General features: G+C 42.9%; 1 protein-coding gene across 1 annotated transcript; it reads left to right on the top strand.

Annotated features, from left to right (window-relative positions):
* The first annotated feature begins 3,416 nt into the window (after window positions 1-3,416).
* Window positions 3,417-14,556, top strand: dsc2l (desmocollin 2 like). The gene is made up of 16 exons (XM_019879149.1): window positions 3,417-3,702; window positions 3,811-3,901; window positions 4,032-4,228; window positions 5,004-5,102; window positions 5,890-6,045; window positions 6,602-6,746; window positions 6,835-6,989; window positions 7,073-7,207; window positions 8,484-8,669; window positions 8,743-8,990; window positions 9,382-9,524; window positions 10,195-10,419; window positions 10,497-10,718; window positions 11,720-11,835; window positions 11,940-12,185; window positions 13,151-14,556. The coding sequence occupies exons 1-16, from the start codon at window positions 3,664-3,666 to the stop codon at window positions 13,349-13,351; spliced, it is 2,604 nt and encodes an 867-aa protein (XP_019734708.1). The 5' UTR covers window positions 3,417-3,663; the 3' UTR covers window positions 13,352-14,556.
* The last annotated feature ends 1,609 nt before the right edge of the window (window positions 14,557-16,165 follow it).

Below are 16,165 nucleotides of genomic sequence, written 5' to 3'. Positions count from 1 at the left end.
TTCACTAGTCCTCATAAAAGGTGAGCTGGAGTCTTTGCGAGCTGACTTTGAGCAAGAATCAGGTTACTCCCTAGATTGGTCGCTTGTTGAATACATGGCATAAGTAGACAACCATTGTGGGAAGTGATACCATCCGTGGTCTGGTACATGTCTCCAACTTGCAAAAGTAGTCCGGTTTCCACTCCACCACTGACAATAGTGCTGTCCTCACAAAACGTGTGCACGAACTGACATAGCCAGTTGTCATGTGAGGGTGATGGTAGTAGACGCACAAAAGCAGGAGAACCAGGGAGTGCTGAACAAGATGTATTAAAAAACATTTGCCGGGGTACACGAGAAAAACAAAATCCAAAACGCAAAGAAGTGAAAACCCTCAATAAAACCAAAATAATAAAATGAAAACCCATAACAGTAACACAAAACGTGACAGCAACAGAAACAAAACATGAGTGCAACAACGATCTGACAAAGACTGACAGGAACCAGGGAACAAAATACAAGCAAACTGACGAGCCAAGGTATGCCTGGGCAAGACGCAAAAGGTTTGCGGAGCTGATTGGTTAACACAAGCGGCCCGGATGACAACAGGGGGAAACAAAACCAAACGAAGACAAAAAGCACTGGAGGAAACAAAACTGAAATAAAAACAAATGTACCGGTAATCTAAACAAAAACAGAATCATGACTCCAGTTAGGAAATAAAATTTCTACTTGAGTAACATAGGTGAATACAAACCACATTTTTTTTTCAAATGATCTATCATCTCAATCCGATTGCTGAAGCCAAGCAATGCAAGATAAAAGTTAAGTGACTAAGACATGGTACCATCTCTGATCAAATGGAGCTCCGATCATTCGGCCACCATGTGATCAGTATCAGAATCTGTATGGGTAGATCTCACTTATGGATGATCGTATGTGTATTCACAGCATAAAACCCTGATTCGAACAACCCATCTGTTCCATTAGCACCTATGCTAGCAATAACATTGGGTTCTGGGAGCTACACTAATGTTCTTGAACACATAAAAAGAATGAAAGAGATGCTATTCTCTGTACAGGATAGTGTATCATCGACATGATTTTAAAGAGTCTGTTTTAAGAGCAGTTTTATTTTGATTGTTGTTGCTTTAAAGCAGGGGTGTCAAACTCATTTCACATTGTGGGCCACATACGGCCTCGGTAGATGTCCAGTGGGCCGGACCATTAAAATTAAACCATACTCTGCTATTAATAACCAAAATAACAGGTCTTTCCATTGTTTTGGTCTAAAGAAGCACAAGAACATTTGGAAAATGTTGAAATTTAATGAACATATCTTTTACAAAACATTTCATGAAGCTCCTTAGATTTCCTTCGACAAATGTGCAATTTACTTTTATCATTCACATATACTGTATGCATTGCAAAACGATAAAGTATAAATTTACCACAATATTGTCTGGTCATTTTAGAGTGCAGCAGTTTGTACAATCATTGCACACAACGATGAACAATAATAGCATCTATGCTAGCACTAACACACCGTCTTGGCTGGTCCACCAATATTATAAATCACTTTATCACTATGGTCAAGAAAGTTCAATGCTATTCTATTCATTGCAAAGCAGTGTAGCATCAGCATGATTTTGAATGTTTTTACTCGTGGCCATCTTATTCCCAAATGTTGCTTTAAGATTTACGGTCATGGTGTCCTTGACTTTACAGTGCAGTCAATCTTAAGTCTGCCGTGAGTGTTCTCATGAGTTTCATTCAAAACTGTTATCTCATTATCACTAAGCCGCTCTACAAACTACACACCAATATGAAGGTGCGTATGTTTGTCGAGCAGTGTGTATTGCCAGAAACTCTACCAAAACGCACGTGTCATGCCCGCTGGACTCGCCACTTTGCCAGGCACACGCCCAGAGAGTGGTTACATAAGGTGCACTTACAATATACCTCATAGGTTGACAGTCTATTCTGGCACATGCACACAATCTTGTGACATTGATGTGACCTTTGCAATGAGATTAGATGTACAATGGCACCGGCGGCGCATTAAGTTTGGACATGTGCAGATTGTTTGGATACGAATGTTTATCTTAAACTGAAACGCAAGTTGAAAGCTCTGATGTGAGATGCGGTCCTGTTGATTTGTTGTGGTATTTCATTGGAACATTCCTGACTGCCATCTATCCATCTATCTAATAAGTTAACTTATGTAAAAACAATAAAAACCCTGAGGGCTCATATTCTGTGCTCCACAGACACGTGTGGTCAATGTGGGATGTTTTTCATTCAGAAATACTGTACTGTATATGAACATTGGACATCAAGCCCTTTGAATCAAAATGGTGGCGTATATCCTGTTTTTATTAAATGAAATGTGTGACGTCAGGAGTCAAACACGCATGTGTTTACAAACTGTCAAAGCCTCTTTCGTACATCTTTCTTGCAAACTTTCATAAGTTCCACTTTTGAGAAGTTTACTGCAACACTGAAATTCACAGGGAAAATGAGTCATTTTAGTTCAGCAGTGAGAGTGAAGAGTTCAGGACTGGTGGAGTGTATTATAGGGAGGATTGTGGAGGGGGGCCGGCGGGGGGGTCGTGCTGTTTCAAACTGTGTGTGTCCGTGCGTACGTCCCAGTTTGAACGTGTCTCATAAGTCACTTTCCTTCTGGGAGTGACAAGACTATTTGCTGAGTCTGTTTTGCGTTTACTGTTATGGCTCCCAGCTCTGGGCGGTTTCCTTCTGTCCACGCCCATGACTCACTGCAATCTTCCTGACATTTTTCTCACCTTTCCTGTATGCGCATAAAGTCTGGTTTCATTTCTACTTTATTTCTTGCTCTCACTCTGCTCTCAGTTCATGCTTGAGGACACTGACCTGCAGTGTTGTCAACCGTTTTTTTTCCCTTTTTCTCCCTCTTTTTCTTTCCAAACACTTTTTCGAGATAGCAAGTGGGAGGACAGCCTCCCCCCAATGCCAGGCTTCATTTAATGCACATTCCTGCAGTGCTAAGAGAGGAGCCTTAGCTGTGTTAAGGAAAGAGGAGGGGCACGCAGAGGTCATTCATCTGTGCAGACTTTGGAGAGCTTCCACAGACCGGATACACTAGAAAAACAAGTAGACAAGACAATTGTGTCAAGGCTAGATACGCACACAATGCATGCATACTCTTCCTTCTACAGTTGTGAAGCAGAATTATTTGAGCGGTAGTGATATAAGGTGCAGCTTTGTTTTGGAGGAAGAAAGCTTTACGAGCCAATCTGCAAAAATAAAATTGGTCTGAAAAATTAATAACGTTTAAAAGAATTGGGGAAACGGCGCCTCCTGCTGGAGGATATTTCAATTTCTCAAATTTGGAGGAGTTTCCAGAGCGCTTGGTGCACACAAGTTCTCCTCCCTGCTGCAGAGCCTGCTGGGGAAGCTCAGCCTTTGGGTGGGGCGTTCAAGGTGTGTCCGGATTATTGACACACCGCCAGCAGCGAGAGAGAAGAGCGAGCGCAAAAGGTGCCATGGAGGCGTAGGAGAAGCAGCAGGATTCCTTTCTTCTTCATGTTCACGGCTCCCAAATAACCAATTGATCGCTTGTACTTTTTCTCTTGTTTTGCGCCGTGAGAAGACTGCTTTCTGCTTGGAGCAAAGTCCAAATTTGTGCAAAAAGAAAAAAAAAAGATGGCGAAAGCCGTCATCTTCAACGTGTGCTTGGCGCTGGTGAGTCCAACATATGTGGCTTTTTTTGTATTTATTTTATTCTTTAATGAATAAAGTGGAACATTCGATCCGAATGTGATATTTGACCCTAACGTTGTGTAACTTTAGATCCTGACCGGAGTCGAGTCTTGCTTTATCCCGAGTCTCCTCTACGTCCCAGTGCCGCAAATTATCCCGGTCGGATACGAGATAACAAGAGGTGTTTTTTTTTTCTTTTCTTAAAATGAATTAATTGTTATTATTAGATTGAGCTAACCGCCTCTGTATTTATTCGGTTGAAAATAAACGAACAAAAAAGTGACTAACCGCTGTTCTTCCGTGTGTTGTAGTTAATGTGGCGAGCTGTGCGAGCGTCACTTCCAACGACCGTGCATTCGCAGTTTGGTCCAATGGCTCGGTGACGGCTACAACCGTCGTCGAAGTGTCGTCCAAAGGCAGAACTTTCTCCGTGTGGGCTCAACACAGCTCCGGGTCGCACATGCAGATGGACGTCAACCTCATTGCCAGCGCCCAAATGAGCAGACAGGTACAAAAGCACGACACTTTAGATTTGGAAAAGCACGCACACAGATACTTGTGTAAAAAACACTCACTGGTACAAGTAGAAGTACTTGTTCATCTCCTTTACATAAGTAAAACTATACAGTAAAAATACATTTTACCGTCAATTATGTACAATACCTATTTTCATAACCGCACAATGAAAGAAAATTTAACTACACACAAAATGGTTTGCCTCTTGTATTAACCTACGTGGTGCTCAAACTGAGAAAAAAGAACAGGTAACAGCTTGCACTGGCTCAACTTTTCGCTGTGAAATGACTCACAAAAATGCTAAATTAGCTCATGATGACTAAACTTCCAATATTGGGGCAACGCTTTACCATAATATGTTACAATAAGCTGGTAACAGAGTAGTATAACATATTATTACAGGTATTACAATTACTGAGTCTGGGAATGATTCAGACCCAAAATATCTGGCTTCTCCGAATCTGTTTCTGTCGTTGTCAATGCTAGCTCGTCCATGTCCGCCATATTGCTGCCCTTTTTTTCTGTTGCATTTTTCAATCAAAATCTCAATCATGGTTGCTGTTACTTCTTTCTGTTCAAGTATAACACAATGTAACCTTTCTTAGTAAGGACTACAAAGTACGGATGTCTTTTTCAGAAAACAATCCATCCTCAATTTACAGATCCTTGTAAAATCTCAAGTGCAGTAGCAGAGTATTTGTTCTGAATTACTTCCAATCACTGTAATTGCTTGAAATATTAATCGACTGTACCGGAAATGTGTGTAGCCCAATGACGTGCTGAAACGGTACAAGAGACGCTGGAGCCCCCCACCCTTCAATATATTGGAGAATGACCCCGGCCCTTATCCAAGAGACATTGAAAGGGTAATGTATTGAAACATACACACCACATTAAACATTTTAGCCCTTATGTCATTCAATGTATTCTCTTTATCTATTCAGAGTCATGCTCACTGTCACTGTCAGGAAGGTTGTATTTCGACATTGGCTGCATTGGTGTTGGAACTGTAGTGCACCACAGCAATTTTCTAATTAGCCTTTCGTGTGTCGATACAGTATTATAACTACTGACCGACACGAGTGGTGCAAAACAATAATTGGAAACTGTTGTCTGCATTTCACACCAACGCAAACAATGACCACATATTGAATATATACCTCACACATTGTTGATCAAACCTCATCATCGTTCTCTCTGTAAATTCTGCTCTTATGTAATACAGTGCCATAAAACCATTCCCCATTCCTCATGGCCACTTGGGACAATTATTTTCACAGCAAATGACTCACACACACACACACACACACACACACACACACACACACACACACACACACACACACACACACAGGACACATGCACGTGTGTGGGTGCGCCAACAACTATAAAATGGAAAAATAAAAAAGGTACTCCCAACTGCCTTCAGATAAAAAGGGAAGAGCTTTAATATGTAAGCTTGTCTCACACACACACACACACACACACGAAGGAAGTATGTTCTACTCCATTTGGTGTTATTATGAAGGGTATTCAAGTTTGGAATGGTGTGTTGTCGATCAATTTAAAACATTTCATTTCTGTAACACATGGCCAGAGAATTTGCCTCGATGGAAACCATATTATTGTGCTTGTCTTTGGTTTCTGTTGCAGCTTGTGTCTGACACTGAAGCAGTGCATCGGGTATACTACACTCTGACGGGGCCCGGTTATGACAAGTACCCAGAGGGAGTGTTTAAGTTTGACAGCAATACTGGAATGTTGACTGTGCTCAAGGCAGTCGATCGCGAGGAGTTCCCACAGTTTGCCGTGAGTTGGCGCTTTTCCTTCTTCAAATTTTTCGGCCAAATGTTATTTATTTCAACACATTTTAGATACAGTGTGTCAACACAAACACACACACACACACACACACACACAAAAAGTGACAGCATTTGAAATATGAATATTTGAGTGACGTGTGCTAGGAGAAACAAAATTAAAACAAAAAAGTGTTCTTTGCCATCATGTGTGACATTTTTCATTCTATGCCCCAATCTGCTTTCCATTGGGTGAATTTTTATTGAATTTCTACATAAATGCATTCTGCACACGCTTGGTTGACTGTGTTCTAACACAGAAAATACCTTTTCGTTGCTACCCAAAAAGAAATAGTAAAACTTTAAACCATCAGTAAACATATATCGACACACTTTTGGGGAACAGCCTGGATTATTGTGTATCAATTTAAATTGTAAACCATTCCATAACTCTCACGGAACGAACACACTATTGTATCTACTCGAACTATTTATCCCTCCATTCGATGAACTAATAAACCATGTTTGCTCAACCAAACAAAAGTTTGTTTGTTTTTTCTTTGCAGTTAATAGCCAGGGTTTTCGACAGAACAACGCGGCAAGAAACCGATGACCCTCTGGGCGTCTTTGTGACAGTAGACGATCAGAATGACAATGCGCCTCAGTTCCGCGGCCAAATGCAATTTACCGTGCCGGAGAAAAGCAAAGCAGGTGAGGAACATGACACATGACTGTGGGCTCTTTGATTGCTTTGTGTTGACAACAATCGATAAGATGATCGCCCTTTTTCCATCCACAGGGACTATTATGGGGACGGTGAACGCCACCGACAGAGACCAGAAAGGCACCGACCACGTGAAGATCCGCTATTCCCTTTTGACCGAATTGGATCGATTTGCCATCAACCCAACGACGGGTGTCATTACCACGGCTACAAACACATTAGACAGAGAGGTGAGAACCGGTGGAGCCCCGAGTGCAATTTGACTCCATTCAATTCTACCATGTGTGACCTGAATGGAATCTTCTTTCGTCAGGCTCAAGAAATGTATAACGTGATTGTGCAAATCAAAGATATGGACGGTGCAGCCAACGGTTTGTTCACCACGGGTACGGCGACCATCACCCTGAGCGATATCAACGACAACCCACCGACCTTCACCAAGAAACTGGTAATACTTTCTAAAATTACGAAAGGAAAAAAAAAATTGAACGAATGTTGAAAAGACTGTAGTCAAAGGTATGGGGAGAAAAAAAAAAATTTTAACCTGGAATTAAAAACATTTATACTCTGAGCTGATTTCACTTCTGTCAGAAGATTATTCGAATTGCATGCAGCGTAACAGCTAAATGCAGCTTCACCATGTTTACTTTGAGCTCAGAGCTCCACTAATTGACCCAATACTGTAGATCTTAGCGCCCGACTGGGTTTATATTCAACCAGCATTTCTTTAATGTATTCAGGACCCAAACCACTCAGTGATTTATAGAGCAGTCGCAGAACTTGAAAATCTGTTCTGCTATTACAACAAACACAATCTCGTTCCCTACAGGGACGTTCGGTGCAGCCATCGTTAATAATCCAAAGTTTCTCAACATATACAGTTGGACTTTTTCCCATCCATCCATCCATCCATCCATTTTCCACCGCTTATCCGGGGTCGGGTCGCGGGGGCAGCAGCTTTAGGAGGGAAAAGCCTCGAGGCTTTTTCCCTCTCAATATATTAAAATAATGTTGTTTTTTTGGGGGGGCTAGTGTTGAATCTCTTCCATCCCCCACCCACCCAATTTCTGAGTATTATAAGAATAAGGAAACCTTTATTCGTCTCACAATGGAGAAATTCCCAATTTACAGCAGCAAAGTTATGAAAGGAAGAAAGTAGATGAACAAAGAGTATAGGAGCTGCTGTAAAGGCACCCACTCTCGCGGCGCCATCTTGAAGTCATAAGAACATAACAAAATTGAATGATTATCAGCGTTTTGGGGAGAATTTTGAGTTTGTAATTGTTATTTTTCTTCTAATGCATTTCAATGTCCGCCAGTTGGTCGAGATTTGTGGCCCAGGCCAGTCCCCCACGAACAGTAAATATACACGTTTTTTTCAAAATGGATTAGTGTTGATTCTGATTGGTTATTTAACTCACTGATCCCGATCACATAATGCTTACTTCAGCAGTTTGTGATGATGGATCAGAAAGAGGACCCCTTGACTCATAATCAATTGTAGTTTTCCCCCAAAAGTTGTAAGTCTTAAGTTCCTCCACACCGTTCACAAAATTGGATTGTCCAAGATGTCAGATGAATGAGCCCGGCTAAATTCCTGATTGCATGATTTACTTATTATCAGGTGTATTCCAATACATGAGTGTTAAAAAGATTGACTCTCAGTTCAGCTGATGACAAGCAATTGTTTTATTATTTACCAAGCAATTTTTTTCATCCTGCAGTATGAAGCCACCGCAAACGAGAATGAAATCAACAAACTTATCCTCCGAATGCCTGTTGAAGATAAGGATTTAAAAAACACCCCCAACTGGAAATCTAAATTCATCATCACAAAGGGAAATGAAAATGGCAATTTCCGGATGGAGACGGAACCCACAACAAATGAGGGGCTTTTGTACATCGCAAAAGTGAGTGATTTTCAAATTGAAGAACCGCCATGAGTAGTAATCTTGAAGTAAAGTGTCCGATCGTCTTTTCCAGCCGTTAAATTTTGAGAAGTCCCAAAAACTGCGGCTGGAAGTCATGGCCCGCAATGAAGCTGAACTGACCGGCACCACGGCCAAGTGGGAGATCGTCCCTGTGGACTTGACGGTCGGCGATGTTGACGAAGGCCCCGAATTCACGGCGCCGACTATTCGCTTCACGGTCAAAGAGAACACGCCAAACGGCACATTGATTGGAACTTACAAAGCCATTGATCCGGAAACCAAGAGCAGCGACGGCATCAAGTAAGCAGCCCCTTCCGCTCACTCGAGGGCACTCGCTTGGATGGATGTCCCATGCCTCAATAACGTTTTTGATGCATGCTTGTCTAATTTTTTTTCTTCGTGTAAAAGACGAGTCCAACCTGAAATGCGCATTACATAACTCGCTGTACAGGGTGGCCTCAATTTGGACAGAGTTTCCTTCCAATGTTGGCAATTTAACCTGAAATTTTGAATCGAAATGCGCTTCACTTCACTACATGCCATGATTTTAGCATACAGTAATCCTTCGTTTATCGCGGGGGTTACGTTCCAAAAAGAACCAGTGCTAAGTGAAATCCGTGAAGTAGGATTAAAAAAAAAAAAAAAAAAAAAAAATGTGAGACTGACGAGGACTATTTGGGCCGTTTTGCAGGTATTACAAGATCATGGACCCTGCAGCCTGGATCAATGTGGACAGGAACACGGGAGAACTGAGGGTGGCAAACACCATTGATAGAGAGTCCAACTTTGTCAAGAATGGAAATTACAACATCACCATGAGAGCTGTCGACGCAAGTATGACGCTTTTCAAATAGATCATAGCAAGAATTAGGATCAACCCAAAATGCACTTCATTCTTAGCTTTTTAAATACACACGTGCCACAATACTTACACAACTTGCCGTTCTCTAACGAGGCATTGACTGGCGAAATTCACAATTCACTATTAATCGACTAGGAAAGTATCCTGCTACACCTTTCTGTGACTCTTCCAGTATCTCTGAATCTATCGCAACTTGCTGATGACGCTCTTGTGAGACTCAAAGTACAGTGGCCACCATGTTCGACACTGTTGATCAATTGTTATGTGTGGTCTTGGTCTCGTGATGTCAAAATGTAAACAGCATGATGAAGAGGACACCTTTGTCTCGTTAAATTGTTCCTAATTGGGTTTGGCAAATCACCAATCAGTCAGGTAAATGCATCTTGGGAAGGCATCTGCACGTCGTGTCACCGCAGATGACGTCCCCCCTGCCCCTCCCCCTCTGCTCCTTTCGGCCATTTTGTCGCCGCCCAAAGTGATGGGGAGCACCAATTCCTTGGCGGTTACCTGTCTGAGCTGCACCCATACTGGTTCTGTCCGACCTGATCGACAGTGACTCACAGAAAAGCTGACTGCGGGCCGCAGTCTTTGTGAGGAGTTTCAAATTCGACTTTGACGACGATGTTCTGTCTTACGTTTCAGCTTCCAAGACTGGGACGGGAACGGTCATAATCCAGGTGGAGGATGTGAATGACAACGTGCCGATTATTGTCCCCCCTGGCGAGAGGGTGATATGTGAGAAGGAAGGAGAACTTGGCTCGGTGTTGCTTGTGGCTGAAGATATGGACGAGTCGCCCTTTAAAGGCCCCTTCACTTTTAGCCTGCCCGATAACATAGACGGCAAATGGTCCGTGACCAGGTTCAACGGTAGGTGCTCACTCTCCTTCCCTTTTCGATTCGTTCATTCATCATGCCCAAAAACAGATTGCGTGCTTCCTTTGTAGACACGGCAGCTACGTTGCGCCAGGTCAAAGACCTTCCCTTGAAGATCCACAGAGTTCCCGTTGAGGTCAAGGATCTGCAGGGCAACGGGAAAATCCAGACAGTCAACATCAGGATCTGCCAGTGCAGGAACGGCGCCTGTCTGACCAAGCCTTGGTCGGCCTCGCTCGGCCCGATGGGCTGGCTGGCGTTACTTCTGCCTCTGCTCCTCCTCCTGCTGCTACGTCAGTTCCTCTCTTACATTGTTCACATACATAGCGCACCGGAGTGAAAAATAGGGTTATCGCTGTATCGTGTATTATAATCTAATTCAGAAAGTCTGTCGAGCCGGTAAAGAACAGAAAAACAAATGAAATGCCGTCTGAGACCAGGAAAGATGTTGATCATTAAGAATTTCGTGTCTCATAATGGAGTCAGAAATTTGCAGAGCAAGAATTCAAATCTTGAAAAAAAATTACAATAGAAATGGATGAACTAATTGTTGAAATTCTGTCCATTTTGTGGAGTTGAATGCTAATTAATCACTAGTCTTAAAGTAATTGAGCCCGAAAAATAATAATAATCAACTTGCTAGTTCATAATCAATCTATTGAAATGCCCATTCTCGTCGTGGTCTCTTTGCACATTACGGTTAGCACATAAATGCACACCCATGGCCAATGTACTTTCAATTGGTCTACAAAGCATTTACATGATCAAGAGTCCAATAATATTTGTTGTATTCATGTAGCCGTTTTCATTTTTCTGATATATTGTTTTTATTTCTTCACCTCAATACATAATTGGAACATTCAACAATTTTACATACACATTTAACCAATGTATTAAATATTTTGCTTATTGATCATTTTATTACATTACAAGATTTAGTACGTTTTAATTTTTTTCATCTGTCCAATGTGGGAAATCAATTGTGGTCCCTGACTGAGCACAAAGGTTTGACCACCGCTGTTGTAGATTATGGAACATTATCGTTATAATAAACAAGATGGAATTCCCCTCGTAATACAGTACAGACAAAAAGAAAAGCACAAAGCAATTATTTGGTCTTAAGGGCACTAGCTGGCAAAGGTTGGCACGTATGGTGGTATGTCAGAGGCAGTGCCCATGCGAATACGGATTAGCATCATACTTAGGGAATGTGAACATTTTTAGCAATCCTGACTTATTGATTGACAAGTTTATTCAGCACCACCATTTAACATGAGCCATGTTGCTCCTGCAGTCTTGCTGCTTGCCTGTTTCTGCACGACAAAGCCAGACTTGCAGATATTGGAGGATACAACTGACAGCGGTGGAATCCTGATTAAGTCAAACACAGAAGCCCCGGGGGAAGAAGTGGTAAGCGCAAAGGAGGGTTGCTTCTTCAAATACAAGCAACGTAAAAGAACCACTTTTCAACCGCCGCTACACTTTGTTTCCTGACTCGTGCTTTTGGTCGACAGGACGCTAGTCTCATCAAGGTCCCCCTCGCCGACTCTGAAATCAAGGGCTCAGTGGCCAATCAGGATTGGCAAGTGAAGGGCTCCACCATCGGACGCCAAGACACCACCCTCTACAAGACCGGCTTTGGCAACACCGAAACGGAGTTCTTCAGCGGACATTACGACAGCCGGTATGGAGCCCAACAGATGAACTACGACGCAAACTTTCTCAGCACCTGGCAAACAAATGGACGCTATTTGCACCAGGTAATGTTTCACTCCTATGTTTTTTTTGGGGGGGGGGTGTTGAGAGAGGTGGTTGACTGGTTAGTACATCCGCATCTCAGCACCGAGGTGTAAGGTTCGAATTTGGCTCCGGCCTTCCTGTGTGGAGTTTGCATTTCTCCCCGTGCCTGCGTGGGTTTTCTCCGGGTACTCTGGTTTCCACCCACATTCCAAAAACATGCATGGCAGGCTCATGGAAAGACTCCACATTGTCCCTTGGTGTGATCGTGAGCGCGAATGTTTGTTCGTCTATGAGTGCCCTGCGATTTGCTGGCATCCAGTTCCTTGCCTACTGCCCGAAAAAAGCTGGGATCGGCTCCAGTACGCCCACGACACTTGTGACGATAAAGCCGATCAGAAAATGGCTGGATGGATGGATAGGAGAATTTCTGTAGTTGTAAGAGTAGAGTAGCTAGCTCTACGACTTGATTTAGAATGCAGGTTTTGATTTCAGACCTTTGTTCCATCGGAAGAAGTAAACAATAATACATCAAGGATAATAATATTATATGTTGCATAGTGTTTCGCTGGCCTGGGCTGATTCTTCCTCCACCGATTTAAAATTGGGGTAATCTTGACATTACGCCATTGGCTGTCATCAGCTGTTACTTAGCTGAATTCACGATGAATGCGCCGCTAATGTAGTATATTTATTTCAGACTTTATTTGTGTGTCTATGCTTTAGCTGTAGTTAAGATTAACAAAAGTTTGTGATCTATGTTTTTTTTTTTTTCTCGGAATGACACTGCCATCACATTTCCCCCAACGTTGTCATATGACAGCAGGACATTGGAATTGACTTGAATCATGCAGTGTAATTCCAAATTTAATGAAGGGCTTTTTTTTTTTTTTTTTTTACAAAGTATATGTAAGATAATACGGGCTGTCACAAGTAAACATCTTTATTAATACAGTATGCATTTGTGGGTTTAATGTATGCCTTGCAGAAGCTTACCTATTTTGGGGGCGAGGAGGACGGGCGGTACGCCGATGACATCATCCACCAGTACGGCTTTGAGGGGGTAGGCTCGGCGGCCGGCTCGGTTGGGTGCTGCAGCGACGACGGCGGCAACAACGAAAACCTCGACTTTCTAAATACGCTGGGACCCAAGTTCAAAAATCTCGCCGCCGTTTCCAAAAAGACATGAACAACAAAGCCGAAGAATCTCAGTGTTTTGCTTTTATCGGATGCAGCGCGCCCCCTCCCACCCACGTGACGCCTGAACACGAAGAATGAAAGAAAGCCGAGTCATGTGTATGTCTCTTTTGCTGGATTTTTTTTTAAAACCTCTGCTGCCTTGTTTTGAGTCACAGGCACTGATAACCTCGCTGACACTGTCATTTGTACATAACTGTTGCGTTGCGCTTTTTGCAATCTTGGTTTTGCAGGTCGTTAGTAGCTAATGCATTGATGTGTAGTGACAGGCTTTGGGTATTTTTGTTCTTTTTTTTGGTGATAATTTAGTAACAAGTTCAGGTATTTTGGGTTGTACTAATTCGACTTGTTCATAGTAAATGACGTGCAAAGTGGGGTTGGTTATTTGTTGAAATGGTTCCCCAGTTTGTTTTGTTTTTATAGAGTTTTGATATTTTTCTATGATGAAATAATATGAACTAAGATACAGTTGCCGAAGAGACATTGAACTGCGGACTTTAAAGTAGGGTTGGGCATGATAAGAATTTCATTGCTGATTAATCGCGTCTGGAGGCAACTGAGCAGCTGGCGCACACGAGTTGGCTGCGACCACTCCCACCGTTGCCGTCTGAAGAAGTTCAACACGATGTCAGCCATGAGACGTTGCGCTGTGACCGCTAGCAAATATCAAGTCCAGAACTGTGTTTTATCACGCAATCAAATCATGTTAAAAAAATTAAAGAATGAATTCATTGAACAAAGAAACACATTGAAATGCCCGTCCCCACTTTAAATTCATTTTGTGACTCGTCTGCTTCGAAACTATACGAGAGCTGTGCAAACGCATTCCAGCAGCGTCGGTTGCGATCGTCAAACGCGGGAGCGGGTGTGGCTGCAGTAGCAGCCGCCGCCAGCGGTTATTGCGACATTCTGCCAAACCTGTGAAAGTCTGCACAAGGGCGTCAACTCGGCGACCAACGTCTGACTGACACAAGACTGACAACGGCGACGCAGAAGTCGAGTCGACGGGAAATCTGGCATTTCCGCGTTTTGCATTTGCTCGCTAACTGGCGATGAACATTCTAATCATCTCGTGAAGAATACGTAAAGGTAGATTTGGCTTAATTTATTGAACATTTGACTTCAACAGGCCGAATGTCTTTTCACTGTAACATCTGTATTGTGTGCGACTGTAATATAATAAAAGGCTATCTTGTATGAGTGTGACTGTTTTTTTTTAATGCTCGTTTTGCTGGCGGCCGCTGTGAATGATTTACTGGGTGTGGCAGCCTGGGCGTGCGTAATTTCAAGCATGCTGTGGGACACCTACGGCTACAAAAGCGCCCAACCTTGTCTCGTTGATGGATCGGGTTACAGTGCATACCGTACAACCCTTTTACAACTATGGAAAGCCGTTTGAGCATTACTCGATAGCTGTGGAATTCAAATTCGGGCACACGTAGGCCCACTGAGCTATTTAGTCTTCACCAAGAAGTTAATTCCGTACACAAGTTGATGTAAAAAGAAAAAATCCACTATAATCATTGACATTTCTACATATTAGTAGGAAAGGTTTAGGATACTATAGTCTTCACAACTATATATTACTTCTGAGGCAAAACTGAAGTAGTTGACATCTGCATGCTTCTGTAGTCTGGAAAGCCGTTACGAGCATTTATCCGATGTGTGATATCCAGATTATAGTCCACATGCTACTTCACCAGTAAAACAATTTAGGGCACTAAGCGTAGGCACTAGTTAAGTACTGGGAAAAAATAAAACAACCTTGTCGTGAGGGATTGTCGATGCCATTTTATTCCAACCACTGTGTTTACTCAACTCGATTACTCACCGATTACAAGTAACTGATAACGCCAGTACATCCGTTGTATAATATTTCTTTAAATAAAACAAAACAAAAGTACAAGTACAGCAGTCTGTATATACACACGTGTACACACACAAGTCAGGAAAAGCGCTATCAATCAATCAAACATTTATAGCACTTTTCAGACATAAAAACACAACTCAAAGTGCTGTGCAATTAAAATTTCAAAATCGCAACAAAAAAAGAGGACTCCCTCCCCCCGACACACAGATATATATCCCCACAAGCATGCCTGTGCTTGCACACACACAGGCAGACACACACACACACACTTTGAAATGAAAGAAGGCATGGCAGGAAAAGAGCACCCAAGGGGAGCTAATCAACGCTGAGTGACAGCCGTCACACCTCCCAGCGTGGACACCCGACAAGAGGAAACACCGGCGCTTATAAACCTCACAGTGCAGAGGTCGTGGGTTCGATCCCGGCTCCGGCTTCCTGTGTGGAGTTTGCATGTTCTCCCTGTGCCTGCGTGGGTTTTCTCCGGGTACTCCGGTTTCCTCCCACATTCCAAAAAAATGCACGGCAGGCTGATTGAACACTCTAAATTGTCCCTAGGTGTAAGTGTGAGCGAGGATGGTTGTTCGTCTCTGTGTGCCCTGCGATTGGCTGGCAACCGGTTCAGGGTGTCCTCCGCCTACTGACCCAAGACAGCTGGGATCGGCTCCAGCACCCCCCGCGACCCTTGTGAGGATAAAGCAGATCGGAAAATGGATGGATGGATATTATAAAAGCACCATAAAATCAATTCTAAAACACACGTGGAGCCAACGCATCGATTTTGAAACTGGTTCAATGTGTTCCCGCCCTCTGGTCCTTGTCGGGACTCGTGCGGCCGAGTTTTGGAGTAGTTGTGAGAAGTGATGGGATTTTCGGCTCTTTTCGGTGATCCGGTGATCCGGTTCATTTGGATCGGCTCAGTGAAAAGAGCCGGCTCTT

The sequence above is a fragment of the Hippocampus comes genome, unplaced genomic scaffold (genome assembly GCF_001891065.2).
Source record: "Hippocampus comes isolate QL1 unplaced genomic scaffold, H_comes_QL1_v1.1 scaffold85, whole genome shotgun sequence".
Taxonomy (NCBI): Eukaryota; Metazoa; Chordata; class Actinopteri; order Syngnathiformes; family Syngnathidae; genus Hippocampus; species Hippocampus comes.
The sequence above is the reverse complement of the archived record's forward strand: the minus strand, read 5'-3'. Positions and strand labels throughout refer to the sequence as shown.

Bases quoted from the DNA above. Each gene is read 5' to 3' on its own strand.
- dsc2l (XM_019879149.1), top strand. From the start codon at position 3,664: ATGGCGAAAGCCGTCATCTTCAACGTGTGCTTGGCGCTG. The intron at 4,229-5,003 runs GTACAAAAGCAC...AAATGTGTGTAG, and splicing joins GCGCCCAAATGAGCAGACAG to CCCAATGACGTGCTGAAACG. The intron at 8,991-9,381 runs GTAAGCAGCCCC...GCCGTTTTGCAG, and splicing joins AAGAGCAGCGACGGCATCAA to GTATTACAAGATCATGGACC.